Source organism: Corythoichthys intestinalis, chromosome 4 (genome assembly GCF_030265065.1).
Source record: "Corythoichthys intestinalis isolate RoL2023-P3 chromosome 4, ASM3026506v1, whole genome shotgun sequence".
Classification (NCBI taxonomy): Eukaryota; Metazoa; Chordata; class Actinopteri; order Syngnathiformes; family Syngnathidae; genus Corythoichthys; species Corythoichthys intestinalis.
The window spans coordinates 59,149,944-59,175,793 of NC_080398.1; the positions used below are offsets into that span (position 1 = coordinate 59,149,944).

Here is a 25,850-nt window from a genome sequence, read left to right on the forward strand (position 1 = left end):
TCTTTCAATTCATTAATATTGTAATGAAGTTAAACTTGTGGTGTCATCGTACAACAAAGTAGTCACGTGGTGCGCTATAGGATCCACTGCAGGGAAAATAAACATTTAATCATGAAGGCTAATTATGTATTTCTAGCCAACTTATTCATTTTTATAGTAGGCTAATATAGCTAGTATTGATAATTATAAGGCTTGTACAAGGTTTTTAATTTTTTGCTGCTCCAGACATACTGTATCAGTTTTTTTTGGGGGGGAGGGGTCAAATATGGCTCTTTCGACAGTTTGGGTTGCCAACCCTGAGTCACTACGAGATGTAAGTCGTACTATTGCTACGAGAAAAAAAGTCGCATTATTACATAGGGTAACGTAGCTGTAATCAGCAACGCATTTTACATACATGTACCGTAGCTGAGAGCTATAACATTAGCCTAGCTCATGAAATATTTCAAATATATCTTTGTTATGGTTCTTCTTGGGGGGAAAAAATAATGAAAAAAAAAAAAAAATCGCCGTGGCACGACATGGTGTGGCTGTCCGACTCCGATGCAGCCCACCACCACAGTTTCAAAAAATCCTATGGTCAGAGACCCTCCCACCACAGTCTCCTAAAATCCTGTGGGAAACACTGCAGTGTGAGGCTTTCAAGTTGACCTTCATAAATTTTTCTCAAATCGGCCCTCGGAGAAGAGTTTGGCAACCCCTGGCCTAAGATGTGTGTTCTCACAGTGACTTTACCTTCACTTTATTAAAGTGCCTGTGACAGCATAAAAAAAATCTTAAATAACATTATTATGTGAATTACAATCATATTTCGAGACGATTCGACTGTATACAACAATTTGGCAAAGCACAAATGACGAGAAATTTGTATTTTAATCTACCATTTAGACCCGCCTGTCATTATAGCGCTCCAGCATCCCCAGCTGGATGATGACGTCGGCAGGGTCACGATTTCAGCTGTTGTACAATTCAACCTATTGTTGGGGAAGATTCAGAACGAGGAAAACAACGACAGAGAGCAGCAAAATGTCATCATTGTTTCATTCTCTCTATTCCAATATTTTTACAGCATATTCGAAGCATTTTCCCCCAATTGCTAAATAAATGATACGGTCCTGACAAATAACAGTCTTGTGCTAATGGAATATGAAATATTAAAAATGCATTTATTCAGTACGACAGGGCAAAATTACTGCATAATGGTCAAAACTGCTGACTTCCTCTCCCAAACGGAATTTTATGCCATCGGAGTTTGTCCGGCTTTTGTCATTTCTCTGTCCCGGCTTCGGAGACGAAGGAGAGGGCATAAACAAAACAGGAGGCATGACAGCTAGCCGACATGCTAACCCGAACCGAGCGGCTTATTTCATCTTTCGAAAAATGAAAAATCCCACAAAATTACCGTGACTCATGTCACACACGGTGGCAGGGTTGATTGTCTTCACCGATTGGCCAGCCGCCGGCGTTGGGCAAATTTCAGCTTGTCGTTCCCCTGCTGTGGGCAGAAGTGCTCGTTGCCGGGGACGCAGCTGGAAAATGACCGCCGGACAAATTGGCTGACGTCGGAGTGGGGGACTGCTCGTGGCCAAGCTGAGGAAAGTGCATTCTTGCGGGCACGCGAGTAGGACCGATGGGGTGGAAGTGACCATTGTGTGTGACAAGCCGCCGGTCGTCGGCCGAGTAGCCTTCTCGGTGGACAAGGAGCATTGTCACCCGCAAAATGCAAGCCACCTCCTCATTAAAACGTGTGGTATGATCCCAGTTTTTACAAAATACAAAAATACGTAGCTTACTCACTTCCTTGTCGGTCCAATGGTCCCACAGTTGTCGGACTTGTTTTGGCCATTATTCGTGGTTAACAACTTTTTGAAACCCCAAAAGGCTCACACGCCTCTCCCTGGAGCAGCAACAAAAGCCTGCAGCACATTGGGTTGGCGCGATGCGAAAAATAAACAAAATAATCCGCAAGATCAGCTGAATCTGCAGTTGTTCTGCATACTGTAGTATTGACTGTATACTGACCATGATTAACCCGCTGATGTCACATTCGCATTCTTCGTCAATCCAGGAGGTGACTCATTTTCTTGGCCCAGGATTGAAAAATTTGAATGGATATATCGATAGCTTCTACACATATTGAAGCGGTCCATTTCATTCAGGAGCATGAAATACCACGTGAAATATGAAATAACTTTTTTTTTTTTGCTGTCATAAGTACATTATAGTCAGGGGTGCACATAATTTTTTTGCCCAGGTTCTCAGAGGAGGACCTGGAGATGTGACTTGGTCCTCATTGAGCTTGAGAGCCGACCCGCCTGATGCGATAAATTTATGACAAGCTTTACTTAAAGCCAATTAACTTTAATTAATTATATTAACAACTAATGCTTGATTAACATCAACTGGCACAACAAAATTGCCATTACAGTACTTTGAAGTGAAATGTAAAGAAATAAAAAGCACCAATTCAAAATAAAGGGCATTATGCGGCTCCCACATTAACTCCAAGCCTTTTTAAAAGTGGGATGTCCTCCTCATAAGACCTCATTGAACGTGCATGCTTAGCTTTGTAAAATGCGAGCAAAAACACGCTTGTCAGTGCATGTCGCTGTTCATTACCTTTATTCTGCCACTTGTCCATAGGGCGAGTGGGGTCCTGTTTGACATCGATAGTTTGCTTAATTGTCACATGCGCTGTTTTTTTCGTGCTTTTCAAAGTTTGGATGGCTGAAATTCTTTGACCCTACATAAACTGCGCTGCTCTTATCGGCGACATTGGGATTCTAACGGCACATTTTGTACTGCATTTCCGTGCGAGCCTCATTTGCTTCTAGCCATGGTACCACCTGTAGCCACTTTTCAGCAAAAGTCCTTTTTTTCGGTAGCTCCGGTGACGTCTCTGTCGTCTGTCTGTCTTTTGACGGGGGTGGGGGAACACGGAAGTAATTACTCAGTGTGGCCTCCCTCTTCGACATTTCGAGAAGTTATTTTCTCGAGTCCGCCGCAGCCATCGGTACGCAAAAGCATATGGAAGCCGTTGAGGGCCAGCGCGTTTGTCTACGTCCAGTACGCATGCGCGCATGCGGACCACTTATGTGCACCCCTGATTATAGTGTTGAGTTCTTTGTAGACGTTCACTAGCATGTTAGCATGTTCATTTTACTAGTTTGAATGTTTCTTGTGCCACACAAAACTAATGGCACACTCTCCCATTAGATGAAACACAATCAGTTTTGTTAGATAAGCTGGCCGCATTTTAAAATGATGATTCTGTCATAAAGCTCTTTGAGGATGTTTAAATTAACTTTTTAACATTGTTCACTGTCAAAGAAACGCACAACACAGTGTATTATTCAACTGACTGATCAAGTTAATTGCATTTCACTTGTTTCATTGCCAGTCCAACTCGGTAATATTATTGACCATGTGCCCTCTTATGTGTTCCTTTCACCGCCATATCTTTCTAGTTTTGGTTGAAGTCTGCAATCACATGACTTCTGCTCAGGTGATTGTGGTGGCTCTTTCAGACGAAGGAGCAAATGTGATTACTGATGGCCCACTGCTCTGGATCACAAGAAGAATGTGCTGATAGAATCGAATCTGAGACAGACATGGATTTCGACTGTGTGCTTTTCAGGCAGCTCAAAGTCTCAACAGAAGCGGAGTCACCCACTCCCAAAATAAGCAACCACCTGTCCATCTAGTATGCATGTATCAGTGATGCTCCACTTCCCCGTGATTTATTGCTAAGTAGCATGAGCCCTATAGAAAATGGATGCACGGACGGCCTTTGGCTTGTTCATATACAGTGGTACGAAAAAGTATCTGAACCTTTTGGAATTTCTCACATTTTTGCATAAAATCACCATCAAATTTGATCTCATCTTTGTCAAAATCACACAGATGAAAAAACACCGTCTACTTTACCTAAAACACCCCAAAATTTATAGGTTTTCATATTTTAATGAGGATAGTATGCAAATAATGACAGAAGGGGGAAAAATAAGTGAGTGAACCATCACATTTAATATTGTGTGCCCCCCCCCCCTTTGGCCGCAATAACTTTGACCAAACACTTCCCGTAGCTGCAAATCAGTTTGGCACATTGATCAGAACAAATTTTGGCCCATTCTTCTCTAGAAAACTGTTGTACTTCAGTCAGATTCCTGGGATGTCTGGCATGAATCGCTGTCTTTAGGTCATGACACAGCATCTCAATGAGGTTCAAGACTGACTTGGTAACGACAGAACGTGTATTTTGTTCTTCTGAAACCATTCTGAAGTTGATTTACTTCTGTGTTTTGGATCATTGTCTTGTTGCAGCATCCATCACTCTCTTTAGCGTCAGCTGTCTGACAGACGGCCTCAGGTATTCCTGAAAAACATCCTGATAAACTTTTGAATTCATTCTTCCATCAATGAGTGCAAGTTGTCCAGGCCCTGAGTAAGCAAAGCAACCCCAAATCGTGATGCTCCCTCCACCATGCTTCACGGTGGGGATGAGGTGTTGATTTTGGTGAGCTGCTCCATTTTTCCTCCACACACGATATGTGTGTTAGTCCCAAACAATTCAACTTTGGTTTCACCAGTCCACAAAATATTTTGCCAAAACTTCTGTGGAGCTTCCTCTGTTGAGTCCTCCCATGAACACCATTCTTGGCCATAGTAATACAGTACAAATACAGTTGATGTGTGCACAGAGATGTTGGACTGTGCCAGTGTCTTTAGCAGACACTCTAGGGTTCTTTTTTTTTTTTTTTTTTTACCTTTCTAAGTATTCTGCGCTAAACTCTTGGCGTCATCTTTGGTGGACGGCCAGTCCTTGGGAGAGAAGCCTCTCTTCATTTGTCGACAACTTTTCTGACTGCCGATTGATGAACATCCAGATTTTAGAGATGGTTTTGTATCCTTTCCCAGCTTTATTCAAATCAACAATCCTTGATAGCAGGTTTTCAGACAGCTCTTACGACCAAGCCATGATGCACATCAGACAATGCTTTTTATCAAGACAATTCTCATCAGGTGTGTGTTTTATAGTGGGCAGGGCAGCTTTAAATCACTCATCAGTGATTGGGCACACACCTGACTTAAATTGTTTGGCAAAGATGGGTTTGCAATTGCTCTTTCAGTCTCCATAGGCAGAGGGTTCACTTATTTTTCCTCCTTCTGTAATTATTTGCATGCTATCCTCAATAAATTGAGATAACCTATAAATGTCTGGGTGGTTTTAGTTAAAGCAGACACTGTTTTTACATCTGTGTTATTTTGACAAGATCAGATCACATTTGATGGTGATCTTTTGCAGAAATGTGAGAAATTCTATAGGGTTCAGATACTTTTTCATACCATAGTAAGTGACTTTTTAAGCAAGGAACATTTACACTACCACTGTAAAGGTCAACATACTGTACAATTGGACATGCAAACATGCATGTCTTGTACGGTACAGGCGATACAATTGTTTCTGCTACCACACTGTGCATATTCAAAACAACTAAAATGATTGCAAACGGCAACATTGGTGAGGGCAGTAGGAAAGAGGAGAGGGAGGGGTAACCGGCAACTGCCCCGAAGCGTGATTTGATCATCCCACAGTCGATCGTCCCACATTACAAAGCGGCAGATTTAGCTTGCACTTACTGCGAACCCGTGCATCTAACAGGTTCAGCATTTATGAATTCACCTACTCTTGGTGCACTATTTTTCTTTCAACTTTCCTACCATTATTTGTTGAAAAACGCACCTCTTCATTGTTTTTGCACTAAGGCTAAAGTAATTGAAATATTATTGGTGGGCTGTCAACAGACTTGCACGGGGCCGGGGACAAGAGACTATTATAGCCCCCCCCACCCGTATTGGCGTTTGTTATAATACACAGTGGGTTGTTAACCCAAGATAAATCCAGCCGCCAGACCTGAGTCTGTTCAGCCTCGCGCACCTGCTCCCAACAGACTAACATATATCCCTGATCTCCCATCACCTTCTCTCTTCTGGGCAACACGAGCAGCATATCCTGTCATACCGCAGCTCAATAGGCTACAAACGGCGGGTGACAGACTCAAATCGGGGCTTTGGTCACAGTGATCGCGAATGTAAATGTTCCGTGTTAGCGGCTGTTGTTCCTCTACCAGCATCACAGTCCACAGCCAACTCTAGCCCTAATTCTCTGGCTTCTTGTCCCCCTTTTAAAAACTTTTTAATTTTTTTCTCATTCACCTCTATGATCTTCATCTCTTTTTCCTTTCTGCGCACCCGATTTATGACGACTCGCCATGTTTAGAGAGTTTATAACGACGAAATATTTTAATTTGCCGCTTCAGGGCACGTACGTAGTGTAGCCTTGACTGCACTAGAGCGGGGTCAAACCATTCTCTGCTAAGACGGTGGGGGTGGGGGGAGTGGGGGTGTTCTGCAAAAAAAGGAAAAAATATACAAGTATATTTGAAATATTTAATATGTTAAAGTTTTTAAGTATATATCACGTATAATATAATATTTCATCAAACAATGATTTAAATAAAAAAGAATTATGTGAATGTAAAGTAAAATAAATTAAGGGTCATTCAGGGGCCCCTATGGTCCTGAGGCCCAGGACAACATACCCGGTTGCCGCCCCCCCGTCAACGGGCTTGTATTATTGTCCTGCCGAGTGATGCTGAAGTGAGTTGAGGAGTTTCAAAGTGAATTGAGGCATTTCTTTTGGACACGTTAGTTTAATAACTGTAAACATTGACAGTTAGTTCATGGATGACATTTTTCCAGCTCAAGTTTGAAATATATAATTTTGTCGGCCACCTTTGAAAGGACCATGTGCGGCATCCCCAATGAGAGCTTTTACTTTAGGACATCAGTCTTTTGATGCCTTGTGATGGCCATTTTTAAATAGTTATCAATAATTATACGTTTGTTGCCTTTGTTCGTGGCTAATTATTTCCCAATTTAGTAGCTGTAGCGATGTGACTTCATCACCACATAAGCGATAAAAGGGATAAAGATGTGACAGAAAATGTGGCGCTGAAAACTTTTGGCCGAAAATGGCTAAAGTTGCATTTTCGGTTTTGGGTTAAAAGACCGAAAGTTTACAATCAAAAAGTGTAAAGAACCGTAGTCCTCTTGTGATGACATAATAAAAACATAGCCAGAAGGAACACTACTCACCGGCAACATGTCCGCGGTTTGGGGGTATTTGGAGATATCAAAGAAATATATAAAAGATTCATTGAAGGAAAATACAATAAATTTGCTTCTTCGCTGCTACACGCTTGCTTTGAAGTTGCTTTCCATTGATATCCCACGTCACATCGAGTGCAGTGCAATGTAGCCCGTGCGTGAGTAGTTTGGTGTTTAATCAAGCGAACACTATACAATTACTGTACAGGTAGTCTCCGGGTTATGATGCACTCGACTTACGCGATTTCGAAATTACGACGCCGGTGTCTCTTCCGCCATTTTGTCCGTACTTGTTTTTTTTGGAGGGGGTTTAAGTCGCATAAACAGTACCTTATTGTACCTCACAGTACCTTATTTTTTACTTTAATTAATATGACATGTTCTGTCCTCACTAAATGTGATGTTGTTCAGTTTTACAGACAGTAAACAAGGCAATGGTGCTTTTTGAAGCTTTTGACACCCTTCACCTTTGACATTTTGTAAAGCTGTAACACACATATGTACACTTATGTTCAGAACGCAAGCATTATAACAATAAAACACTTGAGACAAAACAATTGGTGTTCAAATGTCCATGTTGTCTGATGAATATGTAAATTTAGTAGATTAAATTAGCCTACTTTCAAAAGTATGTTAGCTTAAATGCTACGAATGCTAACGTATTTACAATTCTCATAGCAAATCGCTCACACATAACACTACAAACTGTAGCTGTAAACTTGATTACAAATGCACACACAAACATGCACAGTATTAGCTGAAACAACCTACAGCCTTATGTGGGCCAAACCAAACCTTTATCCATGTCAGACGTCTGAGTCTGCTTCTCAATCATACAAGGTGACAGTCCAGACAGACCCAACGCTGTCACCAAATGGCAGTGTATCCTCCATCATTAAACAAATTACAATACTTTTTGACTCGTGAATTCCGACTTTCGTGGAAATGCGGGTCACGTCGCTAGCGTAGGAACGGTTCGTGCAGGTCCTCAAAAAGTTTTAAAATGTGTTAAATTAAAACCTGGATAATCAAGGGCGTAAATTGTCTTACATTTAATGGAAAATTGCAGTAAATATTACATTTACTGACTGTGTGTTTAACTTCTACTGTTGTGTATTTGTTTTATTAATGGCAGGGCACTAAATAAAAGAGTTTAGGAGAATATATATTATACGGTACGTTGTCCGCAACCTCAGCGTATGTCACAGACTCGTAGCCTAAAAGGTTACCAATATGTCCCCACCAAGAATCGATATACTGTTTTAAAAAGGTGTCATTGTTTCAAAAGAAGGAAAAAACAGGTTACTACCAAAATTTTCCATTTGAATTGTGTCTCTATTAGCTCAATGGTTGCCATTGAAGGCGCTTGACATCCAATGCATTTTGACTGCACTGGACGTCTAGCGCCCTTAATGGCCCTGAAATGAGCATTCACAGCCAGTATTTTGTGGGCATTTATTTAAGCCTCTTTGTAGTAGTAGTTATTGAAAAACAAAAGAAATATCGCTTTTCTTTGCAGAAATTTGTGTTTTGGTCAAGTGACTGGTCAAAAGGAAGCGTGAGAATAAATTAAATTATATATGGTTTAGAGCGCTATTTCTGACTTTTTGTGCTAAAAAATTTTTTGCTTGCTTGGCAGTGCCCTGCTGTGCCCCAGTATTGTATTAGGTCTAGTGATGCCCCTGGACACAACTGATACGTAGCAGATAAACTGTGTAACACTGATGTTGCACCACTGTGATATACATGTATTACATGTCAAGACCAGTGTTGTTAATCTTGCTTTAAAAAAGTAATTAGGTACAGTTACAAATTACTTCTCTCAAAAAGTAATTGAGTTAGCAACTCAGTTAAACTTCAATTAATTGCACCCATCTAGAAGCCACGAACAGTATGTAAAAAAAGTTGCCTGAAAGTTTAAGATGACGCTCACCACGCAAAATGCTAATGCTAACGAGAACACAAATGCTATGCTAATGCTTCAAGTCACCTAGCACATCATCGTAGAATAGAATAGAATAGAATAGAATAGAATAGAATAGAATAGCCCTTTATTGTCATCATACCAATACAATAAAATTGTCATCATACCAGTACAATAAAATTATGGAGCATCTCCCTTTACAGTGCAGGACAAGTAAAAATCCTAGTCTAAAAGTCTAAAAGTATGAAATCTAAATAAATATAAAACATGTATGAGGTAGTCCTATGTTCAGGCAGTGTAAGGAATTGGAGTTCGGTGACAAATGTGCCGGCTGTATATAATTGACCTAATCCTCCGGTAAGAGAAGATGCAGCAACTTCTATTGGTTTGATGAAATTTATTTACAGTTGTTTGCATCCATTGTGCCTTTGATTGCATCTGGACATTAATGTGAGTGTGTGGTTTGTGTATCTGAAAGAAATATATTAAGAAAAACATCAATAAACTTATAATGGTGAAATAAACCTGTAAAGTTCACAATACAATGAATTGAATGAATTCCAGCGGAAATAAACTAGGCGTTACACCAAAATGACCACTAGATGTCCGCATTGGACAAGCAATGAACCATCGATAATAAATGACCAGTCCTACAAACAAGAGAGCTGCTATAGCTGCAGGCTATGCACTCGGTAGCTAAATCAATCGGTCACCTACGACCACAATTGACAGCGATCTCAAATATGAACATTGAATGGGATCAAACTCTGAATGCACACTTAGAGATCCAATACAGTCTAACTTTGTACATATATTACAACGCGCTGGCGCAACGTGAGAATTAGAATGCTACGTTAGCAGCGGGGTGCTACCAGCGGAGATAACGTGCAACAAGCTACAATATAAACTAGTAACACAAGTATCACATATATGACTTCAGTGTACGTGGCGAACATTACAACTTACTTATCACCGACGCACACGGTTATTTATGCGAATGCAGGCACATTAATACTCGGCCGAGGACGAACTTCTTCCCTCAACCGCGGTTCTTTTGAGAATATTATACGCATGCGCAGCAACACAATTGTCCCAAAGCGAGGCAGCTCGTTGTCCAGCCCTCACAGCAGGGAATTCACAACAGGCAGTGCAAATAATCGAAGTGAAGTAGCAGCAGTTGACAGTAAAGGCATTGGAATATTGCACGTAAATAGTTTTGCACATAGAATACGTGTGAATAGAAGTGAAGTAGCAGCAGTTGACAGTGCAGGCATTGAATATTGTTTGTTAATATTGCACGTTAGTAGTATTGCACATAGAATATTGCATGTAAATGAATATTGGACATTGGGTGATGTGGGGTTACATATGGCAGTTCAGGGTGGAGATGGCTTTAGCAAAGAAACTGTTCCTCAGTCTGTTCTTGCTTTTAAACACCTATAGCGTCTCCTAGAGAGGAACAGTTAAGCAGCTGGAAACTAGGGTTGGGAATCTCTGGCATGAAGCCGATTCGATATGTATCTAGATACACAGGTTACGATTCGATTAAAAAACGATACATTTTTAAGGCCGAGCTATTCGATATGATTCGATACAGTGTAAGAACGATACGGTTCGAAAAAGTGAAAACAATAGTAAATATTTGTTGTGTGTGTTTGTACAGTATTTTAAACAAATAAAAAGACCACATTTCTAATATAGCAAAATTAAACAACAAAATTTCATACCAATGTTATGTTTTATTTTTTTATGAAAAAAAAAATAAGGCTTACTATATGAATGTCATTTTGTTGGATGGGATTGATAATAAAATAAAACTCCAGTGACAGACAACAATAAAGTGCAGTAATTCAATTGATGTATTTCCTGGTGTTTTTAACACAAGAGGTAAGTAATTTAAGTGCAAACTTTCAACGTAAACATCTTACAAACAAAAAATATTAATTATATGCAGCAGTTCTAGAAAAGAAAATTAAACCTGCTAGTTTTATCATAAATAAATAATTATGCTTTACGACTGGTATAATTGGGGGAATAAAAACATGGCATTTTAGACAGACAGGTCAATAATCATTACTTTAACCTAATACACAGCAAATTCATTCACTTATGCCCGTGCTTCCTTATTTTTTATTCCTCATCACTGTCCACATCTTTTTTGAAAGGCAGATTTTTCTTGAGGAAGATCAATTAATCCACATGTTCATCTTTAAGTAGACTGCGTTTCGTGGAAACAATTTGCCGCCTTTTCCACCATTGAAGTGGGTTATTTTTCAGGGTTAAAAACTCATGATCTCTGTACCGCTCCACACTTCACACAAGCTCTGTCCCATGCGAACAGATCTGGCTGCCTTCATCACTTCAAAGTCCGACTTTTGTTTTCCTGGGTGCGTTGAAAATCAATCGCTGCACGTCGCTGGCGTCAGTGATCACACTGTCCATTGTTTAAGCATGTTGCTTCGTTGCCACTACTAGTTTCTTTTTGGGCTGTGAAGAAAATGCTATAGAGCGTGCGTTACAGTGGTTCTGCCGAAATGCATGGGAAGTTGAGGCAACCACGACTGTGAGTAGTGCTTGTCCATATTATATCATGTGTGCGGTCTCGATCTAAGTGCGCTGTGTGGTGAATGACACAAGCGCAGCATGTGAAGTAAAAGCTAAATTATTATCATGTTAAGCAATGCATTGAACTAGGCATTAGAAGCCGGTTCTTGTGCTCGCAATAGCCGAATTCTATCTCTACTATCGGTTCATTGAATATTTAATGGCTAATTACTGTCGAATGGTGACTTTACTATCGATACATCTGTATCTCTCACCTGTAAAACCGGATATCCGGTCGTATCGGTTTATCGTTCTCAGGCTTACTGGAAACCAGGATGTGCCAGGTCATCGCATTTGCAACGGCGTCACCACCCCCCAACCCCCATCCCGCTCTGCACTCTCCAGGGCAGGCAGATGTGTGACAAAATCAGATAACTTGCGCTTCATTCAACCAAACTGTAGTTACGCACTCCTTCACATCCTTAGTAAGGGTAACAGCGTAGCAAAAATGGAAAAAGTCATTTAGATTACTCACGACAGGGAAAAAAAGCCTTTAGAAACTCTGTTATACTCTAATGCCGTTATTAACAACACTGGTAAAGACTTTGGTTAAAATACAGCTATTAGTAGTTCTAAATTACTGTCACTAGCAGCGGTACATGAGTAAAAACTACACTAAATCTACACCCTTGCTTTCAGCCAGGGGCACCATGACAACTAAAGGAAATTAAAGATTTGTAAACACGAGCAGCAGCACCTATCCTAGAAGGATTTCCTAACCCATGTATTGATAATTGATGTATCGCCAAATCATGAGATCGTTATTGTGAGCCCTGTATCGCAAAACATATCGTGAGGTATCCAAAGGCTCCCAACCCTAATAAAAGTATGATTTTTTTTTCCCGCTTCTTTTTCCTCACAGGTAGTGCTCCCTACATTCATCCTAGAGAAGCGCTCTCTACTAGAGATGTATGCCAACTTCATGGCTCACCCTGACATCTTCCTTTCCATCACCACTGGATCTACATCAGAGGAACGTATCGTCCGCTTTGTCGAGTACTATCTTACTGCCTTCCATGAGGGCCGAAAGGGCGCAGTGGCCAAAAAGCCCTATAACCCCATCCTGGGTGAGACCTTCCACTGTTCTTGGCGCGTGCCTCGGGATCGCGTTCGATCCCTCAGATCCACTAGCTGCGCGAGTCCCAAATCCGCAGCCAGCTTCACGTCTACGAATTCAAACTCTTCACAGAGGGGGGCAGATAGTTGCAGTGGGTTAAAATCGGACTGTTACCAGGTTCGGTTTGTGGCAGAACAAGTTTCTCATCACCCGCCTGTATCAGGCTTTTACTACGAATGCAAGGAGAAGAGGATGTGTGTTAATACTCATGTCTGGACCAAGAGCAAGTTCATGGGCATGTCTGTTGGAGTTTCAATGGTTGGAGAAGGTAAGTTGTGACTTTACATTATATAATAATGTAAATATATATTTACATTATTGTAAATATATATTTTCACCATGAAGAAGCCTTTTTTATGCCTTGCAAAAAGTGAATACAACGTAATTTCTTGTATGGAATTACGTTGAACATTTAACCTTTGTTTATCAGTTCTATACAAGATTAAGTAACTAAGCTTTCTATCTAGGTCTTTGTCTCATGGTGGCACAACTAGGCGTGCATGAATGTGTGCAATCAAGAGAATGCACGTGTTTAAAATAATAGTACGAACAGATTGGCAAGCTAATTGAAGAGCTGAAGGTGTTAAACAATATATAGATTGAGTTCTGCTTCACTTACTTTGTACTGTACATGTGTGTGAGAGTGAGTGTCTCGGGGAAACAGATGTGGATGAGTTCGACCTGGACATACATAAGACAGCTGGCTGTTATGTAAGCGTCAGGGAGGAAGGGGGGAGCAAAGCATGATGGGAAACCAGCAGGGACTTGAGGCAAATATAACAGTTTGAAAACTCAAATCACAATTACTGTCATTGAGGTCAAGCTTAACTAACCTACATCCATTTAGAATGCTTGTTTCTACTTTGTTTCGTTGACTGAAAAAAAAACCAACAACAATCCATTTATGGAGTGACGGGATGGAGTGTCCTGGCTCACCACTGTGTGCCGAGAAATAACACAGTGGTACCTCGACATTCGAATTTGATTCGTTCCAGGACTTGGCTTGTTTGTTGAAATGGGCATATCTCAAGATGGAATTCCCCATAAGGGGCGTGGCTAGACCTAATACAACACTTGGGCACTGGCAAGCGAGCAAAAAATGTCTCGTCTTTTTTGGATTGAAATGTTAGTTAAAATAAAACACGTAAAAGCCACGTTTTTTTTGTTTTTGTATGGACGCAGAAACTATGTACGTATAGTTTATATATATATATATATATATATATATATATATATATATATATATATATATATATATATATATATATATATATATATATATATATATTATATTAGGGCTGTCAAACGATTAAAATTTTTAATCAAGTTAATTACAGCTTAAAAATTAATTAATAGTAATTAATTGCAATTCAAACCATCTACAAAATATGCCATATTTTTCTGTAAATTATTGTTGGAATGAAAAGGTAAGACACAAGACGGATATATACATTCAACATACGGTACATAAGTACTGTATTTGTTTATTATAAAAATAAATCAACAAGATGCCATTAACATTATTAACATTCTCTTAAAGCGATCCATGGATAGAAAAACTTGTAGTTCTTAAAAGATAAATGTTAGTACAAGTTATAGAATTTTTTATATTAAAACCCCTCTTAATGTTTTCGTTCTATTAAAATTTGTAAAATTTTCAATCAAAAAATAAACTAGTAGCTCGCCATTGTTGATGTCATTACACCATGCTCACCCCCCAAACCCATAAAATCATTTGGACCCAAGCGCCAGCAGAGGGCGCCAAACAACAAAAAACAGGTAACAAGCGGACATTACATTGCTGTCATTTTAATCTGAGCGGGTAATGTGCGTTAATTGGGTCAAATTTTTTAACGTGATTAATTTAAAAAATTAATTACCGCCCGTTAACGTGATAATTTTGACAGCCCTAATATGTATGTATGTATGTATGTATGTGTATATATATATATATATATATATGTGTGTATATATATATATATATATATGTACGTAAAACTGTAGATTCTTGGTTAAAAGCAAAAAACTGGGCAGTTATCATTCATTTTACGTAAATATTTAAAGCTAAAGTTACGCTATTGTATATAGATACAAAATCCAACCTGCCGGCCATCATAAATCAAAGATCTTTTGAAGTTGACAATTCTTATAAATAAATGTGTAAATCCCGGAATTTCTATAGATATGAACGTAAAGCAGTCTACGCTCTTGGTTAAAAGTGAAAAAACTGGCAGTTATTATCAATTTTACGTAAATATTTTAAGCAAAAGTTACGCAAATTTTTTCCACTCATTTCGTTTTTTTCCACAACGTTTCAAAGTGCATGCATGGCGCGATCTCATATAGTAATTACCTTGATTCCTCAACCAAATCACTCTTGAGACACTCCTGCCTATTTGCATGCTGTAAAACTTTCGTCCTGTTGCCACCTAAATCCGGTGCTAGAACGCAGCATGAGTTTATCACAGTGAAAGACACCACAACAATTGGGCCGGCCCCCTACAGGAAGGCGTGGCCCAATGTCTGTAGGAGGTGTCTCATCAACTGATGGTGAGGCCTTTATTCTAACATTCCTTAATTCACAGTTTATATGCAAAAATAGACAACACACCCTTTTTCGTATGGATCGACAGCGGTAGCAGTTAAAGTCAGGTAGCACTCGCCAGCTGGCAGCCTTGGTAACTGTTTTTTATTTATTTATTTATTTATTTATTATTTTTTTAATGAAAATAAGATACAACCATTTTCACCAGTGTTAACCCATGAACTGGACCACAAGAGGGGGAATTTTACTTGGCAGCTCTGTTTATCTGTTTATGACCTCGCTTCAAAGACCTTGAGAGCTGTGAATCTTATCCTATACAAAATGATATAAAAATGAATGTACCAAGTACAAAGGAAAAAAAATGTGTGAACAAATGTCTATACCATCCATACAATCAGTGATAACCAAAAGTATCCAAATTAAAGGTAATCATTTTTCTTTTCTTTCTCAGGTGTACTGCATTTGTCAGAGCATGATGAAGATTATGTGTTCACGTTGCCTTGCGCCTACGCCCGCTCCATTCTGGCCGTTCCGTGGGTAGAGCTCGGGGGAAAGGTCACCATCAATTGTGCCAAAACTGGGTACTCGGCTACTGTAACGTTTCACACCAAACCTTTCTACGGAGGAAAAGTACACAGGTAGGGGAACACCGCTGTGCTATGCTATGCTATGCTATGCTATGCTATGCTATGCTATGCTATGCTATGCTATGCTATGCTACAGTGGTTTGACTACATAACAATGGATAGGTTCCCTCGAAAAAAAATCATATGCAGGGAGTTCTCGGGTAGCAATGTCCTCGACCTACGTTTTGACTTTACAACGCCCGTGCATCGTGTTAGTTTCCAGAGCCAGTGTTTCTGCTTAGTGCTTGTCTATTTTTGGACGCTGGCTGGGAAGATCATTGCCTTTTTCACCCTTTTTTCACATTATGACCCTCAAGAAGAAAGCTGTTCCACACAAAAGTAAAGCAATTACCACGGGAGCAAAGCTTAACATCAAGTGATGTTTTTGGCAGTCCTTTTTATTTTATTTTTCGTCTTAGTCTTTTGGCTGATAATACTTATTAGTTTTAGTCATATTTTGGTCATCTCAAAATGTGTTTGTCTTTGTCTAGTTGTTGTTGACGAAAACTCAAGACTAATTCTGTCCAGTGTTAGTTGACGTTTACTAAAAAGGTTTTCGTCTGTAAAATTTAAAAAAAATTATTTCAAAAATAAATATAGTGTTTCCAACTATTTTGAATGAACATTGACAGACACGCACATGTTGTAGTGTCTACAGGGACGTTTCTCAGTCGGGCAAAGGTGGAATGACCGTTCCGGGTCAGGGATGTGGTCCTTCCCCAAGTGGAGGAGTTAAGGTATCTCGGGGTTTTGTACACGACTGACGAAAAAATGGAACGTGAGATCGACAGGTGGATAGCTGCCGCTTCTGCAGTTATGCGGACTCTGCATTGGTCCGGTTGATCTACGTTCCTACCGTCATCTATGGTCACGAGCTGTTGGTCGTGACCGAAAGAACAAGATCTCGGATACAAGCGGCTGAAATGAGTTTCCTCTGTAGGGTGTCCGGGCTCTCCCATAGAGATAAGGTGAGAAGCTCGGTCATCCGGGAGGGGCTTAGTATCGAATCGGGACTTATGAACGAACCCTTTAAATACCTCAAATCACCCTCTGAATAAAAAAATAAATAAATAAATAAAAAACCTATCCAAAAACATGTGTAATACGTCACTGTGCTGTCCTCGCCATTTGGAGCTAAGTCCTAGCTAGACAATGAACTAAGCTCCGAAATGACGGTGTCAGACGTCTGTGTGGTTTGCTGACTTTATTCATCTGCTCATGACATCAACACTTGCAGAATGAAACTAAAATAAAATGAAATTAAAGTGCTCATTACACCAAACTTTATGTTTATTTCATATTTCACGTGGTGTTTTATGCTCCTGAATGAAATGGACCACTTGGATGTGTATGGAAGCGATCGTTTTATATATTCAATTTTTTAATCTCGCGCCATGAAAATGAGTGACTTCCAGCTCCAGTCTCAAGTTGAGAAAGAGGGCGCTGTGACGTGTACGGTAGAAGAAGTCCACTTCACTATCCAGCCGTACTGTTGAATGAGAAGGACGAAGGATTCATCTGATTTTGCGGATTAATTCGTTTTATTTTTCGCATCACACCAGCCAAACGGCTGCAGAAAAATGTTGCTGCACCAGGGAGAGGCGCATGAGCCTTTTTGGGGTTTCAAAAGGTTCACATCCACCGATGAATATTGGCCAAAACAAGCCCTACTACTGTGGGACCATTGCACATACGAGGAAGTGAGTAAACATCGTGTTTTGTATTATGTCAAATACTGGGGTCATTGTAATACGTAGGTGGCTTGCATTTTGTGGCTGACATGCTCCTTGTCCACTCGGCCGACGACCCGCACCTTGTCGCACACCCCCCGCTGGGAGAGCACTACACTCTGCTTGTTGCCCGCTTCATGTGCCCAGTGTTCTGTCAAATTTTCCACCCAATCAGAAATGGCAACTCTGTGTTGAAAATAGCCGTGAATTTTGTGTTAAAAATAGCCGTGAAGCCGATTACAAAGTAAACACTACAAACTTTCTTTAAATAAAGGACTTCTTACGTTTGATCATCGATGGGCATGAAAAAGCTCTCCTCATACACATTCTGTCATGTTAGCTGCACAACAACTGCAGCCACTCTCCTATGACTCTCTCGCTGTTTATGTCTTCGCCATGTTGTAAAGCATTATTTTGCCATATTCGTGTTAACCATTTGGCAGCAACACACTCCTCTGACGTCGGCTGGTTTGTCCGGCGGTCATTGTCCAGCTGCTTACCCGCAAACGAGCCCTCAGCAGGCGAACGACGAGCTCTAACTTGCTCTCTGCCGGGTGGGTTGCCGATCGGCGAAGACAATTGACAACCCCGCCGTCGTGTGAAATGATCCGGGCTAGTTATGTGTAATTTTCCGCTTCGAAAACTTTGAAACATCACTCGGTTCGGGTTAGCATATCGGCTAGCTGTCACGCCTCTTGGTTTGTTTACATTCTCCAAAGCCGGGGAAGGGAAATGACAAAAGCCCGACATACTAAGGTGGCATAAAATATCATTCGGGAGGTGTGACAGTAAAGGTGAAGTCGACAGTTTTGACCATTATGGAGTAATTTTGCCATGTCGTACTGAATAAATAAATTTTCATTATTTCATATTCTATTTAGCACAAGACTGTTATTTGTTATGCCCATACCATTTATTTAGCAATTGGGGAAAAATACTTGGATAAAAAGACGATCCTGTAAAAAATATTAGCGTAGAGAGACTGAAACAATGACAATTTGCGGCTCTCTTCGTCGTATTTTCCTCGTTTTGAATAAATCCCCCTCAATGGGCTTAACAGTAAAACAGATGAGACCATTCTCCTGCCGACGTCATCTACCTGTTGGGTATGCTAGAGCCCTATAAAGGTAGGCGTGGCTAACCGGCAAATTAAAAGACTAATTTTTCATCTGCGCTTTGCCAAATTATTGTATATAGTCGAATTGTCTCAAAATATATTTCTAATTCACATAATAATGCTATTTAAGACTTTTTTTAATCCTGTCGTACACACTTTAAATCAGTCTCATCTTCAATAACAGCGATTCAAATTTGCTTTTACAAGTAACTGCTGATACAGCAATAACAAACGATTAGCATGTATCAGCTAGCGTCCGCACATCATCAAAAACAATCACATAAACTTGCCTCAAGTATTCGACCACAATTGAAAATGCACGATAAACAGTACAAAAGGATTATATACAGCCGTCGCCTCTGGATGCTTCACAAGCACCAAATGTGCACACAGGCTGTCACCTCTGTCACTCGGCTGCTCTGTGTGTGCGTGTGTGGGGTGGGCGTGTCTTTATGTGCTCGCTACCTGTTCTATGCTTCCTGCGCCAAAATAAAAGCATGCATCGCATTAAAAAAAAACAACAACAAAAAAACGACGAGACTCAGGCATCGTAAAGTCGAAATCACGTATGTTTGGTCAGTCGTAACCTGTGGACTACCTGTTTCGGTATTCTCAAAATTAGGTGACTCATTCTCAGGTGCAAAAATATGCCATCGAGACATCCCTAGTAGATAGAAATAGGAACTGTAGAAGCCGTGAAAGCTCTTTTGTTGCTAGAACATCACTCTGAATGTTGTCTTTGCTTGAAGTAATATACCTTTTTTTTTTTTTTTTTTTTTTTTTTTTTTTACAGAGTAACAGCTGAAGTGAAGCACAACCAGACAGGAAACATAGTGTGTAAAGTCCAAGGCGAGTGGAATGGGGTGCTGGAGTTTACTTACAGTAATGGAGAAAGTAAGGTGATTGATACCTCTAAGCTGCCTGTCTTCAAAAAGAAGATCAGACCAATAGAAAAGCAGGAACAGAATGAATCACGGTGAGTTTGTTGAATGCATTAATTAATGAAAACATAAATTTGTAGACTATTATCTCTTGAATTGTTGAATGTAAGGTTTTCAGAACCATTAGTAGTGAATGTTTGACATTATTTCTGATATTTACTTACTGTACTTTATTTACTGTTGATTACTTTAATATGTGATATTTTATGTTTCCTGTTTTTCTTATGTTTCCAGTTTGATAACTGCTCTTTGTGTATCTGTTGGGATCTATTTAATCATTTCGGGCTATAAATAAATATGACTTGACATAACTTGACTTAAAGGGGCAGACAACCTTTCTATCATGTGCATTCCAGCTGAATGAATCTTGTTTAATATCGTTTTTTATAGGGTGCCATTTGGACTTGTACATTTTACAAAAATAATTTTTTCAGTTTGAATTGTTTCGTTCTCTTACTTCAATCTCTCAAGATTGTTAAAATTGATTTTAAATATCCATATGACCAAATATGTTAGAAAACACACAGGCTTCCATAGGGTGTCCTAATTTTTTCACATGACTGTACGCAATAAAGAAGAAATCCCTAAAAGTGACCTAAATACTTTTAAATGTACTGAAATACTGTACATCAGTATTCACAGGTATACTGAAATACTCTCTAGAAGTTTCCTAAATTCTTTTAAATCTACTGAAGCACTGGGATTAATTTAAATACAACATAACTCAAATAATGATTCAAAATCCATTGCATATTACTATATGTAATTATTCAACAAAAAGTCAAAGCCATTTTAACATTGCATAACATGCCGCCAGTACTCATAGCACATTTTGGGAACCATTTCGTCTTCACTTTTTTTTGTTTGACGAAAAAAAAATGTTAAAAGGCACCTTGCTGTTCTGATTTGTTAAGAACAATCACACTACTGTGTTTAGGCATCTTTGGCAACATGTAACAGCATCTCTGAGGGCGGGAAAAATGGATGACGCCGCAGAACACAAACACCGCCTTGAGGAGAAGCAACGGAGCGACGGCAAACAGAGAGCTGCCACCAAAACACCTTGGGAACCCAAATATTTTATCAAAGAGGTGAGAAAAATTACTGCGTAATTTCAATGAATTTGTCCCAGTAAAATCAAACAGTAATTGTTTGTGTGAGAAAATTATTAATGATGTTAATAATGTTAAAGGTAAAGTTGACTTGATGTGTACCCATAGGTAGATTTATTCTGGCGTGAAAACAGTTAACACTTCACTTTAGACATGCACATGACACTCTTACAGAATGTGCTTTTACAGGGTTCTCAAATAGAATTTGAGGATAAGTGTGGGCTGCTTACAGAATTCCACAAAAAAGTCCAATCTTCTCAATCATTATGAACAGTTGAGACATGAACATCTCACCTCTCCGTCATTTTAAATATTCCTCAGCAGCAAGGGCGTAGGTTTGCATAGGGACGGTAGGGACATAACACTACCAACTTTTCAGGATGCTCAAATTGTCCCCACCAATTTTTAAGCAACCGTATTTGCATTATATAATGACCTCAGTCATTTAGATTGTCTACCCATATGTTGTAAGAATAGAAATGACCCTACGATTATTAAGTGAATTACAGTTCATTATGTTCAGACTTATATTGACCCCTTTTCACTTGCTGAATGTGCCAGTCCATTTTCCCCCCTCAAACGCATGTTAGAATGGCTGATGACTCCTCCGCCCCCTTCAAAGACGAGGGATATTAGAATTTTTTTTCCCACCAGCAGTAGCCACTGTAAGTAATGTAAAAAGTTCAACCTGCATCAGAGTTAGCATGTTATTAATCTGTGTGAATTTCTCAAACTCGGGGAGGAAGCTGCTTTGAGCGAAATATCGCCCTGTGTTTTCTACTGTTACGTTAAAGGAAGTGACCGAAAATCAAAAGGAAATGACGCAAAATGCCTCAGTAACCCAAAATTAACAGGAAGTGATCTGTAAATGACCCCCACAAAAAAGGAAATGGCTTAAAACCAATGGGAAATGACTTGAAATGCCCCAAAATTACCGCATTGGGTGCCACGGACGGCCATAGACGTCCAATCCGTTGAAGTAGGAGCCACGGCAGTGATAAACCCATTGCAATTCACAGCAAGTGTGAACGTTCGTATTAGCCTATCAATTAATTACGTTCATATTGGTGAGAAATATAGCCCTGACCCCCGTTCACCCAATTTGTTTGTTTTTATTTAATGTCCCATCCCCAGCAAAAAGTGTACACTGTTATATCGTCCCTACCAATATTGACACCAAACCTACGCCTTTGCTCAGTAGGTCTAATTGAGCCTTATGTTGCTTTTATTGAGCAATGCCACTTTCAATTTTATATATAATACACACGCAAAGAAATTCTATCCCTTACTTTTCCTGAAATTCAATGTTTTGGTCGCCAACCTTTCTTTTCACTGCTTGTTTTGAAAAAGACATGACTGGATGACGCCAAAGGGCGGACTGGCATACAGGGATCCTGGGGATTTCCCCGATAGGCCCTCGGTCAAATGAGCAGACCCTAAAATTAGCGCAGCTTCGTAATGCAAGCATTACGAACAAAATCCAGCGAGCAGTAAGGCAGGTGACTTCCGTGAGTTCGCCTTGTTCCCAACTATTAAAACGCTCTCAACAGTCTAAAATATATAATGCCACCATAGTCATCATTTAACAATGAAATAAAGTCACCTGATCTTAAAATCGCTACATCTATATGTGCGTTATGTGCGCTGTAACGTCAGGACAAAATTTTGCGATTCGTTTTAGTACATGATAGGTTTCAGTTCTCATTTTTGTTGCACTGTAAGACCACAAATGTGAATAAGTACTGGCTAAGGTTGGTGAATATTAGTAGTGGACTCTCTGACTACTCCCATACTCAAAACTATGCATTTTTACCTAACCAATATTTAGAAAATTTGAATTCAAAGTCCTAAATGTGGCCTTTGATCTGGTAATAGGTTGCAGTTCTCAGTTTTGTGGGACTGTAAATCCACAATTCCAAATAAGTTCTGGCCAAGGTTTTTGAATATTAGTAGCAGACCTCTCTGACTACTCCCATAGTCAAAACTATGCATTTTTACTGTACAAATATATAGCAAATTTGAATTAAAAATTCTACCATTCTACTTTGATCTGGTTACAGGTTACAATTCTCATTTTGTGGTACTGTAAATCCACAGATCTGAATAAGTTCTGGCCAAGGTTTGTGAATACTAGATGTGGATCTCTTTGTGTTACTGGCTGGATGGCTTCCAACACCGTTCATGAAGTCGGCCGGTCTTTCGATGACTACCAGGCCAGTCCGTCAATGACGCCAAGTATTTTCTTTCCACTTGGTGTCACTGTGGAATTGGCAAACACTGCTGTTATGAGCCCAAACTTTGGTAGTACTTGTACTGTAGGTGCTAAGTCCCAGGGGAATGACCCGCAATAACATTAAACTTATGTCAAGCAGGTGGCCACTAAATACTAAATACTGCCACTAAATACTGTGTCATGGACATGAGCCACATGTTTAAGACCCCTGTACTATTGTATACATTGTAATGTAATTTGTATACTATCCCCGTTGTCAGAGGTGGGTAGTAACATGTTGCATTTACGTTGTTACATTTATTTGAATAACTTTTTGGGAAAAATGTACTTCTAAGAGTAGTTTCTCCTCGTTATACTTTTTCTTTTACTTGAGTAGATTTTTAAAGTAGAAACGCTACTCTCACTCCGGTACTTTGGGCTACACTACAGTCGTTACATTTTTCTATTAACTTTATTTTTGCCAGAGATGCCCACAGTGGCTGTACCAGTTTCGCCGATGAGATGTTGCAAAAATAATCACCTGACTCTATTGTACCAATCAGACGTAGCAATAGTCACAGACCACACACACAAGCTAGCAATCAGAAGTGCTATGATCATGCCGGCCTGTTCAATCACGTGGTGTCTTTAGAGCGCCATAATTTTGAAACTAGAGCCAACATTACTTGAAAGCGCAGATTTCAACCTCTTTCCCAGTTTTTATTTAGCACTGATAGACCATGGAACACCGTAGATATGATCATTTTAATTACATGGTAGGAAATATATTTTCTCCACTAGAGGGGACTCATCTCTTTGGACGGGTGATGTTTTATTCCTGTAGATTTTTCTAGTTGGAATTTGATGATTTTTCTGTATTTTTTGGCCTCTAATAGCCATGTAATCAGCTGGGTCTTCTCGACATGGAGGCATTCAAGACGCTTATAGGCTCATGTAGTAAGTCATAGTACAGTATAATAAAAGAAGTTAATATATATGACATTGTTTACCATTGTTTAAAAACATGATATTGTAAGAAGTTACTCATTACAAAATTTTTGGTGCTACCCTATTCACCTCTGCTAGTCACGCAACAACCCCTGAATTTGCGACCAGTTGTACAGGGTTACACCCCCCCCCCCAAAAAAAAAAAAAAAAAAAAAAAAAGACATGCGCCAAATTTGGATAGGCATCATTTCTTGATTTTTGTTTCAGAATAAAAAGAGACTCTTGCTGTGATTTTTTTTTTTTTTTTGTCAGAACATCATATGAAAAAGAACTACTTTTAGCTGCAGTCTCTCAAAATCAAGAAACGACACCTATACTGAAAAAAATAACTGGTGGATTTACTTGATAAAATCATTTTAACAATTTGAACTTATTTTTATTAAGTAAATTTCAATGCAGTAAATGACTTTATCAAGTAAGTTCACCAGTTATTTTTTTCATTGTATTGAGATTTTGGGGCTGTCTTTTGGGTCACTTTGTATATAGAATTATAACCTAAAAAATTTGATGAATGATGAATACTAAAACAATTTATCTTTTGTGGTATGTATACAGGGTGATGGTTGGGTGTACCACAAGCCACTGTGGAAAGTTCATTGACCAGAAGCTGGGGAAGCAGTTCTTCACCCCAAGAAACAAGCTGAACTCAAAGCAGAGGGTCTGCCAGTAATGGCGGGGTGAAATGAGACACCAAAGACAATCGGTGAAAATCAGTCAAATCAGATGTGTAAGACCATCACTCTTTTTTATGGAGGAAAAAAAGAACAGATGTGTCACTATGCTGTATTATAACACTGCATATGTGAACATTTTTTCTGGTTTCATGTCGAAGTGCTTGTAAAATATTGAAAATAAGATATAATTTAGATGTGTGTTTTGGCTCCCCTCTACTTATTCTGTAGTGGATTTAATTGAAACTTGGTATTAAGGAAACACTACTATGTATTTTCTGAAGGTTGATTGAAATAAAAATTTAATCTATGAAAAAAAATATCCTTTCTCTGGGAGTGAGTGGTTATGCACACATGTTTTGCGCCTGGCGTATTTGTTAGAATCATTATTACACACGTTTTAAATTTATTTGAACATAAATTACAATCATGTTACATTACTGTACTGTTTACAGTACTCCTCCTCCTCTTTTTCAGGGAGTGTTGCGGAGGATAAAACGTATATATTTTTGTTTCATTTGGGAGTTCCCTGTTTTTCTATTGAAATGTGAACTGTTACAGCAAGACTAACGCCCATATGTGACAAATATGCAATAAAATCTTCAATAATCCAAACCTGTTTTGAAATGATACAGCGGCATAGTTGTTTTTTTGTTTTTTTTTTAGGCATTTTTTTCATCAGTCTCACGGGTCGTCAGCAGTGTAGTTAATCTTGCTTTAGAAAAGTAATTAGTTACAGTTACAAATGACCCTTGTCCCATAAAAATAATTGAGTTAGTAACTCAGTTACCTCATTGTTAGAGTAATTAGTTACTCAGCAAAGTAACTGATGTTACTTTTCATGTTCTACAGATTATTACATTATGCATTGTATGCATAAAATTCAAATCAAAGATGTTTATATTAACTAATTGAAGGATAAAATACTATATACAGTATTTTAGAACATTTGGTTTTTATTTGGATCAAATATATTAGTCTGTTAAGAAAACACAAATGTATAGCGACCATTAACCAGTGCAAATCTCAAACTGTATGTTAGGCCTAGTGCACAAACAGGAAAACTACTTGAA

At 39.2% G+C, this 25,850-nt stretch overlaps 1 protein-coding gene across 1 annotated transcript in view; it reads left to right on the forward strand.

Moving 5' to 3' along the window:
- The window catches only part of LOC130914576 (oxysterol-binding protein-related protein 11-like), a 122,250-nt gene extending 96,827 nt beyond the window's left edge, over positions 1 to 25,423 (forward strand). Inside the window, exons 8-12 of the mRNA XM_057833898.1 lie at positions 12,561 to 13,083; positions 15,812 to 15,998; positions 19,627 to 19,809; positions 20,712 to 20,865; positions 24,662 to 25,423. Coding sequence (XP_057689881.1) covers positions 12,561 to 13,083; positions 15,812 to 15,998; positions 19,627 to 19,809; positions 20,712 to 20,865; positions 24,662 to 24,706 — 1,092 coding nt within the window. The 3' untranslated portion in view covers positions 24,707 to 25,423. The remainder of the gene's footprint in view (positions 1 to 12,560; positions 13,084 to 15,811; positions 15,999 to 19,626; positions 19,810 to 20,711; positions 20,866 to 24,661) is intronic.
- The last annotated feature ends 427 nt before the right edge of the window (positions 25,424 to 25,850 follow it).